Below are 23482 nucleotides of genomic sequence, written 5' to 3'. Positions count from 1 at the left end.
GGAAGCGAGTCGTGCAGGGCCACGCTGGAGAGAATGGCAGAGGAGGCCTCCCTGATGAGGAGATGGTACCTCCGAACTCTGAAGGATGGAAAAGAGTCTGAAGTGAAGATGTGAGGAAAGGCCTGGAGGGAGAAGTGCTTGGCTTGTGAGAGCAACAGAAAGTAGCCCACTGCGATGGGAGCACGGGGGCGGCACGGGGCAAGAGCAGAGGATGAGTGCAGGGGTCAGATCACGTGGGGCTGCGTAGGCCGTGGGGATGGGGCCCCAGTGGGACTTTGAGCAAGGGAGTGGAGCCATCTGGTTTTCTGGTTCTTAATCCTGCAGCTTGGCTGCACTTTGGAGGATTAACTGCAGAGGGCCAAGAGTGGACCTGGTGAGCCAATTTAAGAGGCTACTGCACTAGTCCAGGCAAGAAACGACGTGGCTTGGCTGCAGCTGTGGCACAGGAGGTGGTCAGGAATGATCAGATTTAGGATGTGTATTTGGAGGCAGAACCTCTGGGGACTGCTGATGGTTTGAATGAAGGAATGAGGGCAGAGCAATCAGAGGCAGAAAAAGAGAAGTGCCAGACGAATGGAAAGGATACTACAGATGCTAGAACGAGGAAGGAATACAATGGCCTAGAGCGGTCCAGGAAGCCCTCACTGCAGAGGGGCTGCCAGGGCTGGGTCTTGCAGCCCAGCTGTTGACACATAGGTGAGAAGGAAGAGGCATGAGCAAGAGGTCTGTGGGAGGAACATGTCCTGTTTGGAGACCAGGGTGTCACGGGCCTGACCAGGTTCACGGGAAGTGGGGCTGTGAATGGCAGCTAGAGACAGACTATGGAAGCTGTGCATAGGCAGTGCTAAATTCCAACCTCGTTCTTTATGTAATAGGGCTCCATTCAAGATCTGAGTGCCTCTGAAAGCCTCTTCCTGCCGGAGCCTCTTGCTATGAGGCTGGCCCGGGTAAATCACAGAGGCCCACCGCGCCAGAGGCTCTCAGTGCGAGGTGCAGTGTGGGCAAACTATGACTCCTTGCTCAGGGCAGTGGGTCAAAGGGAGCAGAGGGCCCAGTCTGCAGTGTGCACCACTGGAATTCACACCCTACTACTGATGGTGGGAGCCCCGCAACCCCTGGGGCCTGGGCTTCTGAAGCAGCATGTGATACGGATGCTGATGACGCCATTCCCCACTGGAATCAGATACAGACCCAACGTGAATGGTGTTTTCACCTTTCTCTGCTCAAAAAACATGTCCTCCTAATTGCCCAGGGGAGAGTCAGGCGCCTGGGGAGAAAGCATCGCCATCCTCTTTGAGTGGGAGGGTGGAGGGACGCAGAGTTGAATCCATCCATTCATACACTGGCTGGGCATGTCTACGTACCAGGCACCAGATTGCTGTCAGTGTAAATAAGACAGAACCGTTGTGTGAAAGGCCCTCACAGAACAGTGGGGGACCCAGATCTGTAACAGGGTGGCAGGTGCTGGGCAAGTGGTCTGGCCACTCGGGCCACCGTGCAAAGGACAGTCAAGGACAACAGATGACAGCAATGTCTCCACGATGCAGTACCCAGGAAGCCACATACCTGTCTGTTTTCCTGATTTTTGCTTCTCCCTCTGTCTTCGGGTGATGCTATCTCTCAGCCGTTTAAGATTTTCCTGTAAAAAAAAAAAAAAAGAGTTTATTTTTTAAGTATATACCAGAAGGATCCCCTCTAGACATTAGAGTTTCTTTCTGATTTTAGCTGTTTGCAAGAAATATCACATTGCAAATAACATTTCAACATGCAAATGAGGCTCAGTGCATTTGCAGCTGGTCCCCAGAGAAATCCAAGCACTCGTGGAATTTATGCCTGAAGAAAAGACATCTCTTCCCCAATAATGTGTCCTTCCTCCCCTCTGGTTCCCAGCTCCATCTCAGCTTTATAACCCACTGCCCTCCTCCATGTGTGCCCCTTAGCCAATCCTGTCTCTTACCTGCTCACAAACATGCCACATACATTCTGGCCTCCGAGACTGTGTTGTCACATCGTCCCCCTGACCTTGAGGGATGCTGATTCCTCACCACAAGTCTGTTCCAGGCCTGGGTCAAGGCCCACCTTCCCCCTGAAGCCTCCCCAGATTGCTCCAGTCCTCAGGGACTGTCCATGCCGACTATCTGGCACTGGGGCTATGCTTCCTTGCTGTGTGTGTGTGTGTGTGCACATGTGTGTGTGCGTGCATACGCATGCCTTGCCTCTTCGGAGATACTGTGAGTTCTTCAAAGGCAAGAGACCAGGTCTTGTACCTTTCTGTGATCCTGCCATCTGGTCCATTGTTGTCATTCAATAAATGTTAAGTAGATATGTGAGGGTGGAGATTGTTGCTATTTTAGTCAATCAACAACAACAACCTAGAGGTTAAGTGGCTGCGTATTCTAGAAAAAATGCCCCATTCTATAAAAAACATGTCCAGACAATCTGGCTGGAGCAGAAGGCTCACGTGAGGGAGTTACAAGGATGCCAAACTGGACAGGGCGGTTGGTTTGCAACCTCGGGCTGAGGAGACAGAGCTTTGTCCAGAAAGCAGCAGGGAGCACTGAACATTGTGAGCTGGTCACAGCCTCACAGTTCTGGCTACTGGAGGGGAAGCAGACAGAGGTAAGGAGACCGCCTCTGTCTACACAGTATGCCAGGTGCAGGCGACAGAAGCCGACACTGGGCTGTGGCTGGGAAATGGAAAGACAGTGGCAGATGCAAGAGGATGAACACCACTGAGACAGAACTGCCTGCACGTGAGGGAGCATGGGAGGAGGGCCGGAGTCTGGCGTCTGATCTCAGTCTCTGGGAGGGGCCAGTGCGATGAGCAGAGAGAAAGCGCTGGGAAAGGGGAGCAGCCTCCTCGAGGGATGCTTTGTGTTGGACACGCAGCAGGTTCAGGGCACCCCGGGAGGACACACCCAGCTGGTGGCTGGAAATGTGGAATAGGAGACATAGACTGCACAGAGAAGGAGCTGAGGGGAAGCTGGGCAGTGCCCACTTGGTGAGAGGGGGACAGAGAGACAGAGGAAAAGGAAGACGCAGCTGCCCTAGGAATGGTCTCGACACCATCAGCCCCTGGATGGGGGGCTCAGGAAGTATCAGGGGGCCGCCGGGGCACAGAACAGTGTGAGCCCCCATGGGCTGGGGTTCCCTGCCATGTTGAATAGGAACCCTGATTGTCTGCTGCACCCAACAGTTCTGGGCAGGTTCATGGGAGAGGAAGAAGCCTCCTGGGTGTAAATACAGAAAGACAGCTAACATTTATTAGCCAGTTACTAAGCACCAGGCACGCTAGGGGTTTCCACGGTTTACATCGTCTAGTCCTGTCCCTTCACATTTCAGAGGTGGGAAAATGGAGGCACAGGGAGGTCAAGGTCGCCCTGCCACAAGTGGCAGAACAAGGATGTAAACTCAGGCTGCCGGCTCCAGAGGCTTGGCTGCTCTTAACTACCGTGCCACGTGGCTGCACACCTTGGTAAGGAGAAAAACATCTTTGTTTAGCCCAAGTCAGCCTTGTGTCGGCAGGACTGCAGCCTCCCTGGGACTCCTGTGGGGAGAAGGTCCCTGGCTTCCGGCATTCAGCACTGCAGGTTCCCTCCCATCTGTCAGGCTCCCCAGGGCCTGGGGGACAGCGACAGCTGGCAGAGTGGGCACCCCTCGTTTTAGGGAGCACTAAGAAGGCAGAAGGTGTAGCGAAAGGGGCACAGGCTCTGGGATGAGAAAGAACTGGTTTGAATCCTGACTGCTTCTTTGCCTCTCTGTTCTCATCTGTAAAATGGGAGTAATAATACTTTCGGCACATGCATGCTGTGAGGAGGAGTGAGAGAGACTAGGTCTATTCCACGCTTAGCACAAGACCCAGCATTGTGCTGTCAGAGCCCAACAGCTGCCACTCTCTGACCACGGCCCCACTCCTGAGCACCCCACGTGCTCCCAGAGGGCGAGGCTCCCATCTCAGGCGGGGTGGGTGCTGCTTGCCCCCCTGCCCTGATAGCTGGCATGAGAACAGAGGTTAGAATACACACAACCCGGATCTGCAGCCATACCTCCCTGAACGTGCCCAATCTCATCCGATCTCAGAAGCTAAGCAGGGTTGGGCCTGGCTGGTACTTGGAAGGGAGAATATACACCATCAGGGACACACCCTGGGTGGGGGGGTAGAGAAAAAGCCATAGTTCCTGTCCTGACTCGGTGGCCTTGTACATGTCCCTTAACCTCCTGGGCCCAATTTTCTCCTTTTTTTAATATGAAGGCATTGGACTAAGGACACGTTTCCAAAGGTTGAGTTTGAGTTCTTTTGATTGTTTGTAATTATGCACAGAGTACATGTATAGTGTTATATACTCTCCTAAAAAGCTCCAAACCACACAGTAGGAGCCTCGTCTGGCACCCGTCCTCTGTCCTCCCTTCCCGAGAGGCAAGCCCTGGTGGGGATATGGGGTGGCCCTTTCCGGATTGTTGTCTTGTGTTTACATACACGCCTATGGAAACACCGATTGTGTGTGTGTGTCTCTGTGTGTGTACGACTTGTTTTAACTTGGGTAGTTTTGCATCTGCAAGTTGTTTTGTTCATTTAATCATATTTCTTGGGAGCTTTCCAAGTTCTCCTTGAGCTCTAAAGTGTGACAGTTGTGTGGGGGACTTGGCACTAGTACTAGAGAGAGGGATTTTTTTGAAAAGAAAAAGGCTGGAAAGCAAAAGTAGAGAGCCAGATGCAGAGAGAAGCAGCAGCAGCAGAGTTAGGGTTTCCGGTTGAGTCTTTGTTCCTGATCACCAGCCTCATGGCACCGGAAGAGCCACCCAGTTCTCAGCCAGGGAGGGTATGGTGGGGTGGGAAACCTGCGGCCCCAGATCCCCAAGTGCGGCCCCTCGCCCAAAGCCAAACTTCACAGTAAAATTTGGATTCAGTCAAAAGGCCACACTCGGGGATCCATGTGGCCCCAAGGCCGTAGGCTCCCGACCCCTGGAAGAGGACACAGATGAACACTCACTGATGTACAATGACACGCAAACAAATGTTCACACGGCCCAGCCCTCCTCCACTGTGTGGTGGAGAAACAGACATGAAACAAATTCCATACAGAGCCAGTTACCTGCTGGAAACGAAAAGACTCGGAGCGTTTCTTCTGGTTGAGCTGCCACTCTTTGAAGTGGAGCACGGCCTCGTCCACGTTCACGATGCCCAGCTTCACCTGCTCCTGGAGGGTGATGAGCTGCCGCTGGCCTGGTGTTTTCATCCCGGCAAAAGGGTCGTAGATACTGGACTGGGGCCTGTCCCTCCACGGTCTGACAGGTGGCTCTGGAAAGGACGGCAAGACTCAGTTTGACAGCTCCCCCGCTGGGGACAGCTGACCAGAGGAGTGGGGTTAATGAGCCGGTCACAGGATCAAGACGACACATCTCAAAAGAACAACTACATGCGGAACTGAGAAGGGGTAAGTCTGACAGGGAATCGGTGGAGAAGGAAGCAGCTAATAATTTCAAGGCCTGTCACACTAAAGTAGACAGAGCTGCAATATTTCAAACTTTATGACTCCCCCAAGCCTTAAGTATTGAGATGCCATTAGACTAGCATTTCTCAGCCTTGGCACTATTGACATTTTGGGCCATATAATTCTTTGTTAGGGAGGTATGTCCTGTGCATTGTAGAATGGTCAGCAGCATCCCTGGCCTCTACCCATTAGATTCCAGCAGCGCCCCTTCCCCAGTTATGACAACCCAAAATGTCCCCAGAGATTGCCAAATGTCTCCTGGGAAGGAGGGTGGCGGAAAAATCACTCCCAGTTGAGAACCACTGCTGTAGATGTAAACCTACTCCCAGAAGAGTATATACAGGAAGAGTTTAGCCCTACTCCCAGCCCTCACTGTCTCTGAGCAGCCTGGGGTGCAATGACTGAGGACCAATGTGCATGAAATGCCCCATGAGACTGGAACACCAATGGGATCATGACCTGGGTCCAACAGCATCAGATATAAATTAGGTGCTTGGTGCCAGCTGGCTATCCTTGGGCTGTCCCTGTGCCAACCTCTCTTCCCCATGAATTCCACAAATTCACAGTTGTCTGCTTTGGAGATTCCAGGGAAATATGAAGCCAACCCCCCTCTCTCTCCAGCTGTGACTCTAGTTCTGTGGGGAACGAGCTATCGCAGAGATGATGAGGCCATTGAGGCATCTGAGGACAACTTGACATTTTCCTACTCAAGTCATGTAGGGCTAATTTGATTCTAAATTTCTCCAGCAGGACCCCATCTAGGCACTGTGACTCAGGGACATAACAAGAAGGAAAAGGAGAGATGGTTTCGCCAGTGGGTATTGAAAAAGCCTCAGAGAAGTATGTCTGACATTCTGCCCAACCATTCACTCATCTGTCTACACACCCTCACACAGCCTTCTCCCAGGTTTGCCCTTTCCAGGGCTATCTCTAACGACACTGGGAGATGGGGTAGCAGAAAAAACAAAATGCACAAGCCGACCAGTTCCAGGCTCCCACTACCAAAGTCCTTGGAGGATGCCTTCAAATGCTTACTTAGATGGTGTCACGGCTACTGTTCAAAAGAATCCTCAATGGGAAAATACCGAATGTCAGTTTAGCACAAGGAAACTAATAAAGGAACAAAGAGAACTCAGCTTCTCAGACTTCCTTAAAAAGTTTTTAGGAAAATGAGACATCCAAGTTGTTGCCCAATGGCAAGCAAAATATCTTTTAAATAAAAGCTGAATCAAAGCATAGCTGAGCTAGTATAGACAGGGTGAGTAAATAGCCTAGTAAGGCTGTATCTTTAGGTGAAGACTGGCTGAAGGGCCACCTGCTTTTATCTTATCGGTATCAACCTCGATGTTTAGATTGTACTTTTATGTGCTATATGGACACTTTCTACTATATTAATGTCCTTTGTGTGATCAATGTGTACAACATTCTAGGGTACCCCAATCTCCTCTCCTCTCCCTTTCCCATCAATACAGGATTCTCCACCCCAAGGTATCTCTTCAATCTATTTTTCAATGCTAAGAAACTGTTGTTACACTTGGAAATCACTGCAATACAGACACTTCTACAGCCCAGAAGTTCAGTCCATATAACATCTGGCTTACCTCTCCTGATGCTCTCGGAGGAAACATACAAATTCCCAGGCCGCTCTTGACTCTTTTCTGCAAAAACTATGACATAAAGAATATTTCGAGTAAACACCAGGGAAGACATCTATCTAAAGGGATTTATAATATTTTAATGCATTTATAAAAAAAATTATCAAAATCTAGTGCAAAAAAATAATAATAATGAATCCACACCTAGGATCACTGTGTGCATTTCTGTAAATCACAACTCTAGGAGGCAACTGAGAAGGAGTAGAAATTATGAAATAAAGACAGACCAAACAGACAAGATCTCAAACCTGGAAGGACAAAGCCAGCCAGAGAACATGACCAGCATTTACAAGATCATCAAAGAAACAGGTAATGGGAACAAGAACCTGTGTCCATATCCCTGAACACCTGCCGCCAGGCATGGAAGACCTTGAAGCTTGAGAATGAAAGGAAATACCACTCAAACCGCCAGCCAGTGCCGTAAGACAGAACTCTAAGAAATAGAACAGGTAAAAATGTGTGCACAGCTCCAAAGGGATTAAGATGAATTCACTCACAAGGGACCGACTCACAAAGGCTAATGAAGAAAACTGAGACATGACCAATGGTGACTTAGTGGTGAGATGGCATGTTGATTATGGCTCCTGGGGCTCTGAACAAGGCTCCCTGGATTCAAATCCTGCCTCTGCTACCTATGAGCCACATGATCTTGGCCAAGAGGCTTGACTTCTCCCTTCCTCCATTCCTTATCTATAGAATGAGGATGATAATAGCACCTTCACTGGTTTATTGAGTTAATACATAGAAGTGCTTAGAACAGTGCCTGGCAATGTGAGCACTCACTGTTAGCTTCTGGTAGCATTACCCACACCTAAACTTTGAGACTGATGCCAATGGTCAGCAATACTTTGGGATGCTAGCTAGCCCAAGTGATGCCTGTACCGTGCCTTACAGTTTGTACAGTATAATACTTCCTTGTGTATTATTTCCTCTGAGCCTCACAATGAAGCTGTGGCAGAGTATTATTGGGTATTATTATGACATGCATATTATTGCATACATGTGTTTTTATGATACCCATTTTATATACGAGGAAAACTAAGCTAAAGCTAAAAAATGTGAAGTGACTTACCAATGTCCTATGCTATATAGCTGGACAATGCAAGAGCTGAGAGATGAACCCAAGTGTTCTGGCCTCCAAGATACTGCCCCTTTTGTCACCTCTCCTTTCCTCTCTCCACAGTGTTCCAGCAAGTCTATCTGGGCTCTTAGGAATCACCCATGTGCTCCTATCCAACGGCCTCCCTACATGTCATCAATACTGTCCCCTACTCGCTCTGCCATCGAGGAATTACTGATATATATAAGCGCATGCTTCTTACTTTGGGCTCCCTCAGAAGCAGACCCTGAGACAAGGACTCGAGTCTGAGTAGTCTCTTTGGGTGTGAGACAAGGAAGTGAAGCAATATATGGTGGGTAATCAAGCAAGTTATCGCTGTGGGCAACCTAGAAACCCCTGGGAAGCAACGTAGAATGTGCAACTCAGCATCCTCCCACCAGTGGGGCAAGTAAGCTGGGGTGGTCATCTGCCACCTCCTGTTAGTCACTGGTTGAGGGCTACAGCCATTGTGTGTTAACTCCCCAACACTCCCAGCCTGTCCTGCCAGAGGGCAGAGGAAGCTCCCGATGTCAGAGGAAGCCCTCAGGCTAGAAGACGGAGTACTGACAGGTGGAACCCAGACAGCGAGCACAAAAATGTAAAGAGCTGGGGGACATGGGCAGGGCACCAAGAGTGTCTGTTGCATGTGCCAAGGAGATGCTACCCAAGGAGACGGCCAGCCTCAAGCACGGACAGCACGTGGCAGGACATAATATCCCACAGCTGTGTTTCTACCCGACTGAGGGCTGCCAGATTTAGCAGAACAAAAGCAAAAACAAAAATTTCTGATGTTTGGAGCATACTTACACTAAAAAACTTACTTGCTATTTATGTGAAATGCAAAGTTACCTGGGCATCCTGCATTTATCTGGCGACCCCAACCCAATTACCTGAGGCTCTGGCCGAGCGCTACCTTCCCCCATTTATGGTGTTCTTCTGCCACAGTCTCCACAACATGCTCATACTATTACAAACGGAATACAGTTCAGAGCACAGATCTGGCAAGCTTTGCATTCTTACAGTTCTTGTAACCCTATTAATACAATCAAGTCCTGAAAGAGAGTGAAACTGACAATGCCATCAGCATCTAACTGATGTCCCAGGGACAATTAGGAAGAAGTCAAAACCCAGATTTTATTAAAGTAGGTAGGTAGTCAGTTTAGCATAGTGGCTAAAAGCCAGGACTGTGGAGTCGGACTCCCTGAGTTCAAATCCTGGCTCTGCCATGTATGTGGTGATCGAGTGACCTCTGTAAGCCTTTATTTCCTCATTTGTAATGGTCCTTACCTAATAGGTTATCATAAAGGTTAAATGGCATGTTCCTGACAGAGCACTCTTGGTAGAGTTCAATAAATATTAGCTATTAAAATTAATAATAATAACAAGAAGGGTTTCAGGAGATAAAAATCTATCAGGGTTCTTGTTTACCTCTGTCTTTGCTACTGTGCATGAACGCCTCCCAGAAGGCCAGCAATGACTCTAGTCAGTTCCGCTAGTCTAGCTCCAGCATCTGCCTCAAGCTATGACCCTGTCTCCTGGGGCTGGCTGGAGACCACTCAGGAGGGACAGTCTCTGAGTGCAGGTCCAGAAAGCTAGGGATCCAGGAAATTCCTGCTGAGAGGCTGCAAAGACCCCACTGGACATCATTCCCTGCCACACTTGCCTTTAGAAATGTATGGTTCATTGTCAGGGAGCTGGTGAGCCCCAGAAGCACCAGCCTCTGGCCTGGGCACTGGGACAGGGGGCCTGCTGGCCAGGTCCATGGAAAAGGCCTCATCGTCATCCACCACGTGATAGACATCTTCTTCCTGCCCAGGATGGTGCAGCTCTCTCTCCAAATTGGCCACTCCCACATTGTTGCCTAGAAACACAGAGAAAGGGGACTGAAAGCAGTGGCCAAACCGAGTGACTGCCAGTCACAGAGCAGAGTGAGTGACCATAGTTTATCTTTTCAGTACTGCCCTCTGGGAAACATCATCTCCTGCATCATCTGCCCAGAACACCATGCAAAGCAACCAAGAAAACGGACGTCACCTTCATTTGGCACCCATCCATGCAGCAGAAGGATGGGCACACCTCAGTTTTACTGCTGGGATTCAGTTCCTCCTCCCATCAAGAACTGGGGGAAGGCTGGGCCCAGTGGCTCACGCCTGTAATCCTAGCACTCTGGGAGGGCGAGATGGGAGGATCCCTCGAGGTCAGGAGTTCGAGACCAGCCTGAGCAAGAGCGAGGCCCTGTCTCTACTAAAAATAGAAAGAAATTAGCCAAACAACTAAAAATGTATAGAAAACATTAGCCAGGGCCGGGCGCGGTGGCTCACGCCTGTAATCCTAGCACTCTGGGAGGCCGAGGCGGGTGGATCGCTCGAGGTCAGGAGTTCGAGACCAGCCTGAGCAAGAGTGAGACCCCATCTCTACCAAAAATAGAAAGAAATGATTTGGACAGCTAAAAATCTATATAGAAAAAATTAGCCGGGCATGGTGGCACATGCCTGTAGTCCCAGCTACTCGGGAGGCTGAGGCAGTAGGATCGCTTAAGCCCAGGAGTTTGAGGTTGCTGTGAGCTAGGCTGATGCCACGGCACTCACTCTAGCCTGGGCGACAAAGCGAAACTCTGTCTCAAAAAAAAAAAAAAAAAAAAAGAAAACATTAGCCAGGCATGGTGGCACATGCCTGTAGTCCCAGCTACTCAGGAGGCTGAGGCAGGAGGATGGCTTGAGCCCAGGAGTTTGAGGTTGCTGTGAGCTAGGCTGACACCATGGCACTCACTCTAGCCTGGGCAACAAAGCAAGACTCTGTCTCAAAAAAAAAAAAAAAAGAACTTGGGGAAGCTAGAGCTGAAAACAGGTTGCCCAGGACTCCTCTCCCAGGGAAACAACAAGTTTTAGAGCAGGAGATCAGCAAACATTAATTTGAAAAGGTCCAGATAGTAAATGTCTCGACTGTGCCCTTGTAGCATGAAAGCAGTCATAATACGGAATGCATAGGCATGTTGTGTTCCAATAAAACTTTATTTACAAACAGGCAGCTGGCCAGGTTGTGGTTTGTCTACCACTGCCTTAGATCTTTTCCTTCCTCTTCACTGTCAAAACTACTTGCCCCTTCCTGAGTCCCATCCTCTTAAAACTCCGCTTTCAAAATCCATAGACCTCATCATAAACTGCAAACAATTGCACAGGGTTAAGGAATTAGCCATACAACCACCTTTGAAACCTTTAATACTAGTAACAAAAACAATAATAAATCTTTATTGTTTGTTATGTGCCTGGCCCTGCTCTGAGACCTAACTTATAATAACTCCATTTAATTCTCACAACATACACTTCATTTTACAACTGAGGAAACTGAGGCCCAGAGGAGTTGAATAACTTACCTGAAGTTTTCCAGCTAACCAAAGGGGGAACCGGGGAATAGATCAGACTCTGTGTTCTTAACCACTGTACAACACAGCCTTGACTTTGTAATGTTTGTTTATATTACCCTCCACTGGACAGTAAAGTCTCCTAAAGGCACTGATCATATTGTATTTTTCTTTGTGTCCCCAACCCGGACATCCAGTACAGTGCACATAGTAGGTACTCAACACATTTTGGCCAAATGAAAAGAGACATATGTATTTTAAAAGAGGTCTTGCTGCAGGCAACTCATTTACCCAAATGGGTGGTCCAATGGCCAGAACTTCTTGCCTATCTATCATGGGCTGATGGGGATGGGGGGCTCCAGGTGGGTGGGAGGGAGGCAGAGTGCCTCCAATCTCATCATATGCCATGTTTGTGGCAGCCCATCCCTGGAGTGGAGCAACCTTCATATGGAACCAGGCAATGTCTTGCATTTGTTTCTCTTTCCCTCTTTTTGTTTTTCTGCTCACAGCTACAACTTACCTTCTAAAAATTTGCGGATCATAGAGTCCTTAGTGGTCCGAGAGAAACCATCTCCAGGGATTGGTTTAGATGTACTGGCCTGTAGCATTTCAACATCTAGAAGGAAATGGAGGCTAAGAGTTGATGTGTTGTTCTTCCACACTGGCAAGGAGATTCTAAAGATGGAGTTACACGATTTGGCAACTTACTTACCAGCTTCAAGCTTTCATCAATCTATCTATCCCTCCAACCATCCATCTACTCAATAAAGACACCCAGTAAGTGTGGGGCATAATGGAGACCAACAGTCACAACCCTCAGGCCCTTTCTTGGACCACAGGCCTCAAAGGTATATATACCAATGCTCTTTTGCATTGGAAGGAATAGGCTCAATTTTGAAATATGTACGCCATAGCATTGTTTATTACAAGAAAAAAAAGGAAGCAGGAACAACAGAGAATAATTGTGGTTTATTCAAACAATGGAACATTATGCAACAGTTTAAAAGGATGCATTAGAGGCACTTCTATCAACATAGTTATGTCTCAAAAACATGCTGGGTGAAAAAGTTAGATGTTTACAGCATGATATTGTTTATGTAAAGTTTTAAGCCCTATAAAACTATTACAAATTGCTTATGAATTCATAAATATGTAGTAAGCATATACACATGCTGGGAATGATAAATGTTGAATTCCTGGTAGTAGTTACCTCTGGAAAGGGAGGGAGGACAACTCGATTCTGGAAGGGGCTAATAGGGGACTGCAACTGGGACCGTAATATTTAGTTAAAAAAAAAAAAACTGAGACAAAAAAGAAAAATAAATAAATTATTCTTGAAGCATCTGATAAATCCTAAGACTCAAAATCTTCAAAAAATCCAATATTTTAGATAATGTGCTACTTAAAGGGGGCAAAAATACGTTTCTATTTTTGTTATTTGCTTGCATGTGTAAAAAGAAACTCTGGAAGGAGATATAAAAAATTAAGATCAGTGGTTTCCTGGGAACTGAGAGATCTGGACAAGAAATAGAGAAAGATATTCCACTATCTATCTACCTTCTCATATTTTAGTTTTTCAGCCTACTCAAAAAATAAAGAAATGCAGTGTCCTGACCATGTTTGTATTATCTTATTATCAAAAAAAAATCACACAAAAAACAACCTTTTTATTTCTACCTTTTCAGTGTATGTTTCCTAAGATAGTGGGCACATCCATTGAATACACTGTGCCTTGATTCTCTCTGGTTCAGAATCCTGTGATTCCAGTGAGGAGCCAGTTAAGTGAATCCCCCCTGCTCTTGTCACCACTGAATTCTATAAGGTAGACTGCAGAGAGATTTTTCTGATAAGAACTCACACTTAATTCATTCTTTAAAAATTTAAGACCAGAAAAATTCTACTTCTTTGAGATTTTCAGTTTAAATTTGCTTAATTGTCTTTTATAGAACATTTTCCCCATGAGGTTAGAAAATTGGGAAGGAAGATATATTCTACAGGTGTGAGCTCTGCTAGGCGTAGGTAGGACCCTCTTCTACCTGGCCAAGACCCTGTATTACCTCCCCACTCTCCCAACCTCATCCCAACTTTCATTCCCAGCCATCTGACCCCCAATCCAGCCAACTATTCACTTTCAAACTCTTCATTTACCCAACAATGAAGCACAGAGGAATATGCCCCCAAGGAAAGACTTGCTTGGGTCAGATACCCCTAGAGATGAGGGGAAAAAGAAATTCTCCAGGCCTGTTGTCAGGCTTCATACTGCCCCGTGCTGAATCCTCTAGAAAACCACACCTGCTTCAGGTCCCAGCATCTCCAAGAACCTGCTTCAGGGCATAACAGCCTCAGGACAGTTTTAATCACCAGTCACCAAATCTCCTAGCTAATAACATCGGAGAGCAAACCTCACACACACAATCTGTCATCTCCGTTGACATGCAGCGGCCCAGCTGTTTTCACTAACAAAGTTCAACCTGAGAGAACTATTTGCATGTCTGAGCAGTAGATACAAATTGAAGGGGCTACAAAGAGAATTAGGAAAATAAAACGTGGAAGAAGATAGTAGCAGCAAGAGCAGCTCTGCTGGACATGAGGTGCTAATGTAATGAAAATGCAGACTGACACTCCTGGTACTATCACCCCCTTCTTAATGTGCTGATTTTTTGGTGGGTTAAAGAAAGTATTTACAAAGAGAAAAGAAAAGAAGAGAAAAGAATGAGCCCCAGTAATAAGACATATCAACATCATGACCCCTTCGTAGGATGCAGAGAAGGACAAAACATCATCTCTATGGCATTCTTGCCAAAAGTTGATAACCTGAGTCCAATCATAGAAAACACCAGGCAAACCCAAACTGAGGGGCATTCTACAAATACCTGCTCGGTGCTCTTCCAAAGTGTCAAGACAAGGAAAGACTGAAGAACTGTTTCAAATTGGAGGAGACTAATAGGAAATAACTAAATGCATTATTAGATCCTAAAAAGGATCCCAGAACAGAAAAAAGAACACTAGTGGGGAAATTAGTGAAATTTGAACAAGGTCTGCATTAAGTTAGAAGTATTGTGCCAATGTAATTTTCTGACTTTGATAATTGTACTATGGTTATGTAGGATGCTAGTATCAGGGAAACCTGGGTAAAGGTATGCAGGAACTCTAGTATTTTTGCAACTTTTCCCTAAGACTAAAAGTAGTTCAAAATAAAACTTTAAAAAAAAAATGAAAAGAAGGATAAATAAAAAAAGGAGAGGAAGAACCACAACAGCAAGAGTAAATAAGCATAGCTCCTGGGGACACTCCCATTCCTCCTCCCATCTGCCTACACTATCAGGACAAGCACCTTACAATGACACTTGTGGAACAGGTGTGTGTGGGTACAGTGATTGAGGTGGTGCCAAACAAACTACCCGTGAAAAATAGTCACACCCGAACTGGTGGTTAAGCGCACGATTTTGAAAGCAACAATCTAGGTTTTGCTAAATATCAGCTCTGTGACCTTAGTAGAGTTATTCAGCCTCCTTGAGCGTGTCTAGCAGGATGATTCGAAGCTTGGGCATTAGGATCAAAATACATAGGTTCCAATTTGATTGTTTCCACTTCTGGCTGTATGACTACACATCCACTCATCCAACGCCAATCAGTCTTTCTAGGTCCAACTGAACATTCAAACTTACATAATGACCATAGGCCATGCTTGGCACCAGTCTACACAGAAAGATGTAGGATACAGGCTAGCAGGGCAGCGCCACGGGTCATTTGGGTCAGTCCTTGCACCAGACCAGCAGCTCAGGTGCAAAGAGACGAGATCCATAGCAGGTAGGTGCAGGTGCCACTCGGGTGGAAAACCTCATGTCCCACAGGAGCAATATTTCTCATAACAAGTCCAGAGGCATAGCTTTCAGGGTCCCCACAAGAGATATGCCAGAGTCATTGCCCACAAGGAAATCTCAAACAATGTTGTCCCTTTCAGGTATTTATAAAGTTCCTGCGTAGCTCCTCCCAGTTCCAGATCCAATTTACCAATCAGGTGTCATTTTTATCATAGGCAACGTTGCCTAGAAACATAGTTGACATTTGGCTCTTATCGGGTTACCAGGGTAACAGAGCTAGGAAGTCAACCAAAGGTCAAAATCTTATGCGGAAAGGGAAATGATAGCTGTTATATTATCTCTTTGCCCATAATTATCTTGGGCCAAGTTGCTTAAATCCTCTCAGCTTCTCTTTCCTTGTCTGTAAAATGGTGATAATGACAGTATATATCTAATAGGTTTGTCATGAGTATTAAAAGAGAAGCTTGTCAAATGCTTAGCACAGCACCTAGCACATCGGAAGTGTTAAATGAATGCTAGCTGCTGTAATTGTTATTATTACTATTTCTTTTATTATTAAATTCTATACCCAGGCTGATGTCCTACACAGAGAACAATTGAAAAAGGAGGTTTCAATTTATACTTTTTTTAAACAGTAACTCTGTTTGAACTCAAGTCTGCCTTCAGAGTAACGAATGCTTATGAGTTAATTGTAATATCTGAATTTTCATACATATTTTCAAATATCTCATGTACTTATTTAGCCTAGTAAAAACTATGCCCAATCAATATTTTTATGTTTGAATATACTTAAAGCAAGGAAGGGTGGATATTCAGACAACAAATGCCAATTCTTTACAATAGAATTATTTATGGAAGTCTGACTCACAAACCAGGCTAATCAGGTGCACTTTCTTTATCGTGGCTCCTGAACACCAAGTGTTGGCTGGACAGAGCCAGCAGGCTCCTCCCCTGTACCAAGGCGCTGCCACTGCAGTCCAGACCAGTCTAGGAGGCCCCATGCCCACGTGTCCTGCACTTTCCTGAGGCCCATCACACTCTATCAGTGGCTCAGCAGGGAACAGCAAAGGGCAATTCTGGCAGCTTTTTAGTCCCTGCCGGCCCTACTCCATGCAACCAGGATCATAGGTAGAGGCCACCTACAGGACAGAGCCTAGAGTCAAAGGATCTGAGGAGTGGCTGGAAGAGCATCATGGGGGCAAGGGTGCAGGGAGGAGAGGAAGGGTAGTCTACAGGCACAGGAGAAGGCCTGGAAGTTGGCAATAATTGCACTGACAAGGGCTGGAGCCAACTGCACGGGCTGCATTCAGGGGACACGTATAAGTCAGAGAAAGGCGGCCGCAGAAACCAGGCAAGCAATCGAGGCCCAGGACACTGTCAGCATCACGGTCAGAGGCATGGACTTAACTATCCTAGAGATGTGGGTTCAAGCCCTGGCTCTGACTCTTACGAGCTCCATGTCCTTGGGCAAGTCACTTGACATCTCTAAGTTTCTATCCTCTATATCTCCATCTATAAATTGGGGATGACTAATGGTCCCTGTCTCATAGGATGACTGTCCGGGCCAACTGAGACAATGCTTATAAAATGCATATGAACAGTGCCAGGTGCTGAATATTCATGGTTATCATTATTATTGTATTGAGGCAACTTAGTTGGCATATTAGTTTTCTATGGCTGCTATTACAAATTACCACTTAACATAAATTTATTGTTTTACAGTTCTATAGTTCAGAAGTCTGAAATGGGTCTCACTGGGCCAAAAGCAAGGTTTTGTCAGGGCTGCATTCCTTTCTGGAAGCTCCGGTGGAGGCTTTGTCTCTTGCCCTTTCCAGCTTCTAGAGGCCCCCAGCACCCCTTAGTACTGGGCCCTCTTCCTCCATCTTCAAAGCCAGCAATGTCGGGCAGAACTGAGTCCTTCTCAAGGTGCCACCCCTCTGGTCTGCTTTCTGATGCGCTCTTCCATTTTTAAGAACCTTTGTGATTACACTAGGCCCACCCAGATATTCCAGGATATTCTCTGTATCTTGAGGTCAGCTGATTAGCAACCTTAATTCCATCTGCAATCTTGAGTCCCCTTTGCCGTGTAATCAAGCATATTCACAGATCCGAGGGCATTATTCTGCCTCCCACAGACGGAAGCAAATACTAGGCACAGTCAACCTGCCATGACTTTCCTTCCCACACTGGGCCATTGCAGGGAGCCGAGGACAGGGATTAGGGCATCCGCAAGCGAGCGCATCCTGTTTACACACTCACTGGCCAGCCCTGTCCTGACCCAGGCACTGGTCTCTGTTGAGTCTCTGGATATGAGTTGCCTTAAATGAAGTTACCTAAAAAATATTTTCTAGCCATTTACATTATAAATAAAATGCTTCCTTTTATATTTAACTGAACATAAATATCTTTGAATTAGACCATGAACAGCAGATATACACAAGGGCCCCCCTTCCCCTATTCCGTACTCACCACTTATCAATCATAACATTCTTTCTGGACTCAGAATCCTTTCCAACACAGCAGCCAGGCACTCAATACTGGCCAACTGGCATTGGCACATGAAATTATTTTAAAAACACTATTTGCCATACCCATATTAGGCACTAAGTCCCTGGTAGTAGCAGATATTACTTTTGTCAATAATAAATTTTTAAAAATTTGGAGTTAATGAGTGATAAGATCCTCTAAGCTCTAAATCTGACAACATTATGTGTACACACAACCCTCACACGGTGAGTAGCACGAGTAATGGAAATACACAGAAGGCGGATGAAGGGAGTCTGCTTCTAGACAAAGCGCATTTCGTAAACAACAAATCCTTGCATTCCTGGATGCTCAGGGTTCATACTTCAGATTCCAAGCACTTAACCTTCACCACTTGCTAGTTAAAAATAAACTGAAATGTTTGGAAACCTGCTGGCCCAAAGAGAAAGTGCAAAGTTCTTTCATTTCAGCAGAGAAAAACAGCAATGACAACAATGACAAGGAGATTCTGGGGCCACAGCCTCCTTCTGGAAATGCCAGCTACTGAGTCACGCTGTACTTCATTTAAGGAGTCAATCAGAAAGAACCCATTTCTGGAATGCAAGATGCTTGAACAGATGCGACGACACCAGGCAGGCACTTAATTAAGGGATGAATCAAGAGCACTAGCAAATTCTCAAAGACACTCATGTAATACTCCTCATGGGACATGAGTCTACACTGCTTAGCTGCAGTGGAAACTCCATCTAGATCACATGTTGTTAATTTAATATAAAACCAAGTCTGAGTATATAATACAGTAAAATGTCAGCTACTGAATGACTATTCATCTAGAGAGGCTTTCAAACCCTGAAAGTAGGCCAAAAGAATTTTTTTCCCCAGCAAGAATCTTCTGTGGCCCCACAAAAGAGCCTTAAAGCTAGAAGCAATATAGTAAAACATTTGAAGATAACCTGAAATCTGGTTGGTTCGGTTTGCACCTAGGTAGAATGGAGTGGTTTAACTGACCACATCAGTAAAAAAGTCCAACTTTTCCATACCCTGATGGAGAAGTGATAGGAAGGAGAAAGAGAGATAGACAGACAGACACACTCACACACACACACTCACACACACACACACAGTGCTGATTAATTTTAGGTGTCAGTTTGATTGGATTAAGGAATACCTAGAGTGGTGCTTCCAGAAGAGATTAGCATGTGAGTCTGAGTGGACTAAGTGGGAATGATCCACCCTGAGTGTGGGCAGGCATCATCCAGTCAGCTGATGATGGATGATCAGAACAAAAACAGAGAAAAGGTGAATTGATCTCTATCTCCAGGAGCTGGGATACATTCTTCTTCCCCAGCCTTGGACATCAGCACTCCAGCCTTTCTACCTGTTGGACTCCAGGACCTACTCCAGCTGCCCCCGGGGTCCTCAGGCTTTCAGCCTCAGACTGAGAGTTCCACGAGCAGCTTCCCTGGTTCTGAGGCCTTTGCACTATGCACTTTGGACTTTTGAGTTGATGCTGGAACAAGTTAAGACTTTGGCGGCAACTGAGATGAAAAGAACTTATCTTGCATGTGAGAAGGACACAAATTTCACAGACAAGGAGTGGAATGCTCTGATCTGAATGTGTCCCCCAAAAGTTCATGTGTTGGAAAATTAATCCCTCTGCCCTCATGAATGGATTAAGGACATTGCTATCACAAGAGTGGGCTTGTTCCTGCAGGAGTAGATTTGCTATAAAACTGAGTTCTCTCTGGATCTCTTGCTCTTGCCCTCTCCCCACGTGAATTCTTTCTGCCATGTTTGTGTGTGACACAGTCAGAAGGCCCTCACCAGATGCTGGCACCATGCTCTTAGACTTCCCAGCCTCCAGAAATGTGAACTAAATAAATCTCTTTTCTTTATAAATTATCCAATCTATGGTATTCTGTTAGAGCAACAGAAAATGGACTCAGACACATACAGACAGAGGAGAATAGCAGTGTGAAATTAGAGGGGCTCATGAGTGACAGCTGGCACTGGCAATGAAAATGAGGCTAAGAATAAAAAGGTCAGGAGAAGCAACAAGTACATTTGTAATTTTCTTATGCAGACAAGTGCCTCAGTTACAGTATCCCCGACAAACACAAAGACCCTCTGCCTTGCAGGAATTAGTCTATGGGATGCGTTTATGGTGGGGGACAGAGAGTCACATGTAGAGATCCACCTGGACATAGCTCCCACCTGCATTCTCAAAGGATAGTATCCTTTTCCTCCACGGCACTGTCAGTTTGTGATTGCATATTTAGTTATGTGATGTTTTTGTTTAATATCCAGCACTCTCACTAGAATGCAAGCTCTAAAAGGCAGGGATGGTGCCATCTTGTTCTCTGATTCCTCATCACCTGGTACAGTGTGACTTAGACACACAAGGGGTTCAATAAATATTTGTTAAGTGAATGAGTGACTGAATGAACAAACTAATGGAGGAACAAACGAATACATGAATCTAAAGGCATTTGGGCTTTGTGAAGGAATCTGGGTATTTCCCAAGCTGAGAAAAGAGAAGGGCAATTTATGCAGAAGGAATAGCACAAACAAAGGCATAAGACGTGAAAGAAAAGGCAGCTTGTAGTGACCGAAGGAGCTACTGCCACTCTGAGATGTCCCACACTCGGGGACACCTAACAGATGTCTCACTACCACCTATGAGGAAAGTGAGGATTTTGCATTGGAATGTTGACAAATTATCCACACCGCAAAGTCTAGGATTACGTCTTATTCCCTGGTAGCTCAAATTCAAGAAATAGTTGAGCACCTATTGTGTACAGTACTGTGTTGGACACCATGGATGATGCAAAGCTATCAGATATGCTTCCTATCAAGACCAGAAGTGGGTAACCAGAGAAACATGTAAATAACTGGAGTCTAAGGTGATGTGTGCGCACTGCCCTGAGGAAAGCATGATCCACAAACTATGTAGGTCCAGAGGGGAGCAAGGTGGCTTCTGGTGGTGATGACTTTATCTTATAAACTTTAAAACATGCAATCCAGCATGCTTTCACTAAGTGCCTATGTCCCCAACACCATTCTTGCCTTTCTAGAAGAGCAAAAAGCAACAGGAAGTCAAGAAGTGCATTGAGCTCACCTCCCTGCCTCCCAGGGACCGCTGTCCTTGCTGGTAAGACCTCATGCCTTGCACGCAGTCCCACCGCCCCTGATGCATCCACTAGCCAGAATCATCCCAAGAGGGACAGCAGGAGGATGACAGAGCCTCAGCAGCCGCAGGAGGAGAGGCTCCTGAGAGAAGAGGGTGCAGATACTGGAGGCAGCATGTTCCTTCCAGAAGCAAACAAGTAACTCAGACGTTTTGCTTACAGATCATCCTTGGTCTGGTCTCAGATGTACAGGGCAGGGCTATGAGGTCCTTCACCCAGGTCCTGTGCCCACTGTGCCCCAGCTCAGAGTGTGGCTGTAATCAGGCAGCTCAGGTAAGGAAAACACTCACTGCTGGAGGTGGTCTGTTACAAATACACCAGTTACCAGGGAGGTTGCCAAGGAAAGCCAGCGAGTTAGCATGTGAAACTCAGCCACAGAACCATGAGCGAGGGATGGGGATCAAAAGAAAAGTTCAATGCAGGGGTAACATGAAGCAGGACAGCCCTCTGGGATTGATTAGAGAGGCTCACGTGAGTTTGCAGCTTCTAGTAGCAAGATATTACGTCTGTCCCCTTTTGCTCCTTCTCCTTATGGAAGAAAAATGAGCCTCTGAGAGACTGAAGCCGAGTTACAATCCACCAAGCAGATTACCTTGGAAACAGACTGGACAAGGGCCTCCCAGAACCGGCTCCCGAGGCCTTCGTACCCAGAGCCTCAGGCAAGTGACCGGTCACACTGGGTGAAACTTTCAACATGAAATTAATTACCTAGGCCAAAGGACTGCTGGCTCGTTCTCTGAGGGCAAGGACAGGGGCAAAAGAACCACGTAAGAAAAAGATGAAGATATAATGAACACATCCCAGAAGAGGTTTGCCTTGAGTTTTATTTAATGTTTGCATAAGCTTGCCCTTATTAAAGCCATTTATCTCTTATTTAATAAAATGTGGAAGTTGATGGTTTAAATCTGTGGGGCATTGATCAAAAAATCCTCAAGAGAGTTGGGAGCAAAGTTGAAGGTCTGACAACAGACGCATAGCTACCACCTGGTGGCAGCATATCTAAACTAAAGACGAGTGTGAGTGTGTGTGTGTGTGTGTGTGTGTGTGTGTGTGTGTGTGTGTGTGTGTGTGTGTTTGTGTTTGTACACCCACACGAGTTCAGGGGAAAGAAAGGAGAGATTGGAGCGGAATCATAAAATCTCAGGGTCAGAACCCAACGAGTGTGAGTGTGTGTGTGTGTGTGTGTGTGTGTGTGTGTGTGTGTGTGTTTGTGTTTGTACACCCACACGAGTTCAGGGGAAAGAAAGGAGAGATTGGAGCGGAATCATAAAATCTCAGGGTCAGAACCCAACCCCTCCGCAGCCCCACTTCATTCAACAATGGCAGCTTCCTCTACAACCTTCCAACGTCATGGTTGTTCGGGATTCCCTTTGGAGAAGGGGACCTCATTACCATCCCTTTCCCAAACTCAAGTCAGAACGGTTTGTCCCAACAATGATTAGGTGATCCCCAAATCAGTGGTGGGGAACTGGCCTAAACTTGGCACTCCATAATGTTTGTCCTGTGAGCACAGCCTAATCTCCTTAATATGTTTACTTTCAGCACCTAGGGTTACCATCATGAATGGTAGCAAAGAGGGGCACTGAAGAATCTGACTATTTAGACATTTAGCAATAGTGCCTGTGTGAGTGTCCACCCCAAGACTGGCTAATGCAGACTGTAGAAGGGTGGGCCAGGAGAACCCTAGATCCCAGGGGGGCAGCAGACAGATCCGTCCCTTGGCAATCTGAAGACCCAGATTCCTGATCCAGTTCTCCCTTGCTGGGGCTTAAGTAAGTTACTAAATCTTCAAGCTTTAGTTTTCTGTAAAATGGAGATAATTCTATCCACCAATCCCAAGGATAGTCAGATGAGTTAACAGATAAAAGCAGCCTGTTGACTTCAAAGGACTGACTGCCAGATGTTTTGAGTCATTACTGTGCTGGGTAGCACTGCAGATATGCACCTTTGGTTATCAGTTCATCCTCTGTCCCACTTCTTTATGAACTAAGCTGCCTTTTCACCTAGAGAGTCACTGTTAGTAAAATGGATATTCCTCCCCAGGTCCAAGTTGCTGCCTCTTCCGAGCCACAAGGCAAGTGATCATTCTCAAAGCAACAGATCAGTCTAAACCCAACAGCCACAGAGGCAGAAACACAAACCAAACCATGTCTAGACTCAGAAAATTCAGAGTTTATGTGATCTGGCAAATGAAAACTGTGGTTGGTTTCCTTTCCCCATCCAAAAAGCAGCCAAATTCTACAGCCTGCCTCCCTCCTGTTATCCTCCTTCTAGCTCCACGGCAACCAGAACGCCTCTGGCATGGGTGACCTTACAAGTTGCCAAGTGGCTACAAACCGGGCTGGCTCCACGACACACAGCTGCCTTGGGAAGCGCTAG

At 46.5% G+C, this 23482-nt stretch overlaps 1 protein-coding gene across 3 annotated transcripts in view; it reads right to left on the bottom strand.

Moving 5' to 3' along the window:
* Window positions 1–23482, bottom strand: part of PIK3AP1 (phosphoinositide-3-kinase adaptor protein 1) — a 107086-nt gene that overhangs the window by 19633 nt on the left and 63971 nt on the right. For all 3 annotated transcript variants that reach the window (XM_045568744.1, XM_045568746.1, XM_045568745.1), the window contains 5 exons: window positions 12128–12223; window positions 9910–10107; window positions 7094–7159; window positions 5094–5299; window positions 1567–1639 (listed from right to left, as the gene is read on the bottom strand). In XM_045568744.1, the coding sequence (XP_045424700.1) occupies window positions 1567–1639; window positions 5094–5299; window positions 7094–7159; window positions 9910–10107; window positions 12128–12223 (639 nt within the window). The remainder of the gene's footprint in view (window positions 1–1566; window positions 1640–5093; window positions 5300–7093; window positions 7160–9909; window positions 10108–12127; window positions 12224–23482) is intronic.

The sequence above is a fragment of the Lemur catta genome, chromosome 14 (genome assembly GCF_020740605.2).
Source record: "Lemur catta isolate mLemCat1 chromosome 14, mLemCat1.pri, whole genome shotgun sequence".
NCBI classification, from domain to species: Eukaryota; Metazoa; Chordata; class Mammalia; order Primates; family Lemuridae; genus Lemur; species Lemur catta.
Note: the sequence above shows the minus strand (reverse complement) of the source record. Positions and strands in the feature narration are given on the sequence as shown.